The 5,413-nt window shown below is 37.0% G+C and overlaps 1 protein-coding gene across 1 annotated transcript in view; it reads right to left on the bottom strand.

The window, feature by feature from the left end:
• Positions 1-1,002: 1,002 nt before the first annotated feature.
• LOC122528018 overlaps positions 1,003-5,413 on the bottom strand; it is a 23,343-nt gene continuing 18,932 nt past the window's right edge. The window contains exons 2-3 of the mRNA XM_043652691.1: positions 3,320-3,632; positions 1,003-1,548 (exon numbers count right to left, since the gene is read on the bottom strand). Of these exons, the coding sequence (XP_043508626.1) occupies positions 1,341-1,548; positions 3,320-3,632 (521 nt within the window). The 3' untranslated portion in view covers positions 1,003-1,340. The remainder of the gene's footprint in view (positions 1,549-3,319; positions 3,633-5,413) is intronic.

Genomic DNA, 5,413 nt, shown 5'->3' with positions numbered 1-5,413 from the left:
CACGTGTATACAAGCATGATACGTGATAAACTTTAAAGAGTGGACTTCTCTCTGGTAAAATAATTTTCATTTCTACTATTCTCGTGTAGCAGAGTCCAATTATCGGATCTACTTGCAGACACAGGAAGGATGGTCGAATCTTCTTTAGTATCTTTATCGGATCTTCTTTAGAAGCAGGGGGGGGGGGGGGGAAAAACAGGCCTGAAACGTGATTAAACGATCGGTTCGATCGAAAGAGAAAACGAAAGAGAGAAAAGGGACACAAGGAGGACGAGTGATCTCCTCGTGACTCGGCGGCGCAAAAATGATAGCGTGTTCACTGTGTTCTCCTCCCTCTCCTTTCCTGTAGGATTTCCCTTGAAAGGGCTTCTTTCTCTCTGGGCCGGGCACGCGATGCTTACGAATTTACGTGCCATTTACATATCGCTAGCCGACAGCTGCCTCGTTCCAGCCGATTGTTCAATGAACTTTCAAACACCGCTCTCTGTTTCACGCTGGCTGTTCTCTCGCCTCACGCGCGCCTAATGAAATTCTCGCTATTAGCCTTAATAGTTGGGCCCGGGCTTTCAGTTCGCTGTTTCTTTCAGATTGAAGATGTTGTTAAGTGCTTGTCCTCCCTTGTCTGCCCCGCGAGATTGTATACAGGCGATTAGGCAATCGACTTTCTTTGGCGAACAAGGTCGTATTTTTTTTTTACTTTTGTGAGACAGACTGAACATTTGTGCATTTTGTTACATGAAATTTAAGGATTTTTTAGGAAAGGATTAAATTAAATTAAATTAAAGATTTTTAAGGAAAGGATTAAGTTAAATTAAATTAAAGATTTTTAAGGATTTTTAAGAAAAGGATTAAGTTAAATTAAATTAAAGATTTTTAAGGAAAGGATTAAGTTAAATTAAATTAAAGATTTTTAAGGATTTTTAAGGAAAGGATTAAGTTAAATTAAATTAAAGATTTTTAAGGATTTTTAAGGAATTTAAAAGAATTCTACTTGGACTTCAATAGTGTTTATAAAAATACAAAGTTACACGAAGGTCTGTGATCTGACACAGTGAAGGAAAATGATCGCCATTCGAGGAGCAGTAAAATTTGTATTTTAATTAGAAATTGATTCTGCGTAATACTCTCAGTACATATTTTTTTAAACACGGAATCATATTCTGCAAAGAAGAATTGTATTTTTTTTTTCCTTTTCATCTCGTAATCACTTCTCGTTGTAAAATCCTATTTCTGTGTCTCTCTGGACAAAAACCAATTTCCCTCGGTTCTTCTTCTGCCTCTTCCTTTCTCGATCGTTCTTCTCGAAAGAACGTATCAAGATTGAATAGACATAATCACGATTAAAAAGATTCGACATTGAGGAGCAATCTCGGCGACGGCAAGTAGCTATGTACATCAATAAAACGCATTTGAAGAATATCTCGGATGATACTCCTCGCAGAACGCAGGTTGCATTGTATTTCGAATCCGTACGAGTACACATTGATATGCAATTGTGACAGAATCATATTTCCCTTCACCTGCTTATCCCCCATCGCTGACCCAATTCTGCAAATTACACATATTAGATACAAGTGTTTTACCGCAATAGTTTCGCAATAATCCGACAAGTGTGACGCGAGTTCGTTTTCATTTCTCCTTTTCATTTCTCCAGAGAGAAATTTACTCTCATTTAAACGATGAGTTTCGATTTAAATTCATTTCTTTGTTTGTTTCTCCAGAAGGCAAGAAACTCGTTCGTTCTTTTCGATTTAATTTATTAAGAAAACTCGTTTCTTCTAAACAAAAGGAGGGACCTCGAGTTCGAGAGAAAATGCGAGAGTAGAGGGACGAAAGAAAAGGGCGAGGATTCAGTTCCGTGGGAATAATGTTGCGAGAATGTATGCGCTGAATGGCCGGTGATTTTCTTCCGTGCTAATTCGAGGCCTCGCTTCGGTGAACGAGTTACTCTTCGACTCTTGGACACAACGACCAATGTGTACATTGTGCTCCACTGAGCATTGTGGTACACTCCACGTGAAAACCTGTGATTTCTGTCGTCCGTTCGCGTTAAAATTGCACTGCAAAATTGATGTGCTTTTCCAAGTATGAAGGAGTTATTGAATCGTTGAATAAAGCAGCACGAAGTATCAAAGAGGTCGGTCGAGGTGGTGAAAAGTTCGAAAAATTAAAAATTGAAGAAAAATTGATTTTTTTTTTTTAAACTTTTTAAAGTTAGATTGGAAAAGGATCAAAATTTTTCTAAATTAATCAAATGAAGGTACCGCTAGATGGATGTTATCAATCTTTGAGAAGAGAACTCTTTTCATTGGAAGCGCAATGTCTCGCGGGAAAGGAAGTCATTTGTATAATAAATGGAACCTAACGAAAATTTCTATCACGGGGGACCTGTCGGAAGGCCAACGATTTATATAACCGGAGTTCGTATACAATGGAAGGCTCGCTGATTTCCCACACAGCCAGCGAGTTTTCCCGTCGGTGTAGCAAGTGTTCACGTTCAGAGATAAGAGAGAGATAATCGACACGTAGTTCGCTTCATCAAATTTTCGTAATGTTTAAATCAAAATAATTTCGACATCATTGTTTCGTCATTTCATTATTATTACACATCGTACATTCTCAGATTATGTGTGTCCCCTGCGACGACGATCAAATAATCCACTGCAAAAAAGTAGCAAAAAATGAATGGAACAATACATGGAAAATAACTAAAAGCACCCAACTACACAAAAGTATCCAAGATACTTCTTTCACCAGACAAACACCAAACCTTACCAACAGGAAAGGAGGAATAATTATCTCACGCCTAAGAACCGGTCATACCAAGCTGACACATGAACACAAAATCAAAAATACTTCACCACCCACCTGCACTCATTGCAATAACCATCCACTAACAATAACCCACATACTGCACGAATGCCACACAACAGAAATCCAGAAGAAAGACAGAAATACGGAATCAACGCAAACATAAACCTGACTTCTCTAAAATGATATACAAAGAGTATTAAAATATCTCAAAAACATTAACATTACTATACACATATCTAATGGCACCTCGCTGTCGATGCGACATTAAAGAAAAATAGAAGAAGAAGAAGAAGAAGATTACGTGTGGATTGTCTCAAAATTACAGTCCCGCTAAAATTGAATGATTCGGAGCTCGGTATATTACTCGCCAGACTCACCCTACTGCGTTCTTCGGAAAAAATGAAAAAGGCGATACGAAACTGCGAGAAAACAGTTTCAACGAAAATTGCATTGCTTTGAGAAAACTGAACGTGAAAATGCTTTGAGAATGTTATCACTTACCTACCTTACTACCAGACCACTATGACACTGATTGCTGTTTCTCGTTCTCAAGCAGCTTTGGAAAATGAGGAAATTGCATTTCCTGGAGGTGAGATGACGTAACACGTGACGTGTGTACGTACATATATACGTCGTTACGTGTTTTCCTTTGACGCGTACCTGCGCCTCCTCTCTCCTATTGGTTCTAAGAGCAATGGAAACTGGTTTGAGAAACGCGACGCAGCTCAGATTGGCATTGGACCTTCGGTGTGATGCACTTGAACGCGATTGCGCATCGGAGGGAGTGCAGCAATGGAGAGACACAGTCTCTCTGTCGTCTCGCGGCGACGATCGTTTAGAGTTTAGACACGTTGCACCAGTGGTGCAGGGGCACAGAAAGAGAGAGAGAGAGAGAGAGAGAGAGAAAGAGAGAGAAATATCTGGCAACTTGCCAATACAGCCGACTGAAATGAACGAGGTTCACGGTCGAGACTGGAATTCAAAATTCGCGCTTCGGCGGACTCGCCTCGCGGAGAATGAGATCGTAAACCGCGGAAACCGGCGTCCACGCGTCCTCCGCGTTGCGCGTCCGAATGACGTTTCTGCAGGAACGTAAAAATGTAAGATCAACACCAGTAAATGTTTTAAAAAATTGAAATTTTAGTCATTTTCTGATTTATTAATGAGATCAATTAATAAATCAAAAAGATTCGTTGAAAGAAATTAATAAATCAATTAATAAATCAAAAAAAGTCGCCAATAAATATTTAAAAAAATAAAAAATTTTAGTCATTTTTGATTTATTAATAATCGATTAATAGATCAAAAAGATTCGCCAATAAATATTGAAAGAAATTAATAAATCAAAAGAAGTCGCCAATAAATATTTAAAAAAATAAAAAATTTTAGTCATTTTTGATTTATTAATAATCAGTTAATAGATCAAAAAAATTCGCCAGCAAATATTAAAAAAAAATTAATAAATCAAGAGAAGTCTGATCAGTTTACTTTTGTGAAAATTCGACTGAAATTTCGATCGTTCTTTCCCGCTGAAATTTCGAGACACGAGATTCTGTGAAATATCAGTTACGCTTGTATTTATATCAGTTTATTTTTATTTGTCAGTTTATTCTGTGAACGCATTAATTTAAAGATTTCAAAGTCCAAGGTCATATTATAAACATATCTGGATGTATTTTTTCACAAGCTGAGCTTAAAAATTATTTCGGATCCCTGACTCTTCAGCCAAATCAGGATTCAACCAAGTCGGTTGAAGATCTTCAATCCGTAGCCCATTTTTCTTGAAGTAGCTCGCCGAAAATCGATCCGAGTTAAGGGTACACGTTCCTTTCTTATCAACGTGCTATGCCTGCTGATATATATATATATAGCAGAGATTCTCCTGCTTTTGACACGTTACGTGAGTCCGTTTAATTCGAAAGTTTCGGGCCGATTTTAATAGCTGTTTTATAACTGGGGATCGTGATTCAGGAGGCGGAAGCGAATGGCGAAAGTTTCGGGCCGTCTTCACCGCGATCATGCAGTCCATTGCTGTTAAATGCAGACGAGGAGAATTAAAAAAGGAGAAATAAAAATCTTGGAATTAAAATAAAGCTTACGTGTAACAACTGGATTTAATAGAATCGTAATATTTTAATCAATCGCCGTTTCTCAATCTTTATAAATTACCGATTGATTCTTTCAGCGTTTTACTTCACTTCGTGATCGTTCACGTTCAGTAAATGCATTTGCTGCGAAACGCTGAAACAAATTATAAAAATACATCTATATTTATTGAAATAAATTATAAAACGACGATAATTTTCTAGTCTTTTGAAAATCGTATTCTGTTATAAATATTTATTATAAAATTATTTCACTGTGTTGTTTCATTGTAAAATTATTGCTTTGCCTTATCACATTGTATTATTTTACTGTGTTTGTTTCATAAAGTCGTTGTGTTATTACATTGGAAATTGTATTATTTTCATGAAAAATTACGATTGACAGCAATTTTTTCTTTTGTGCCGAAGTATTTTATTTTATAAACACGTTTTCCCCGTTTTACCTAAGTTTCACTTTAACAGCAAACGCAAACTTGTTTTTTTTTTTTTTTTTT

Source organism: Frieseomelitta varia, unplaced genomic scaffold (genome assembly GCF_011392965.1).
Source record: "Frieseomelitta varia isolate USP_RPSP 00005682 unplaced genomic scaffold, Fvar_1.2 scaffold_244, whole genome shotgun sequence".
NCBI lineage: Eukaryota > Metazoa > Arthropoda > Insecta > Hymenoptera > Apidae > Frieseomelitta > Frieseomelitta varia.
The sequence above is the reverse complement of the archived record's forward strand: the minus strand, read 5'-3'. Positions and strand labels throughout refer to the sequence as shown.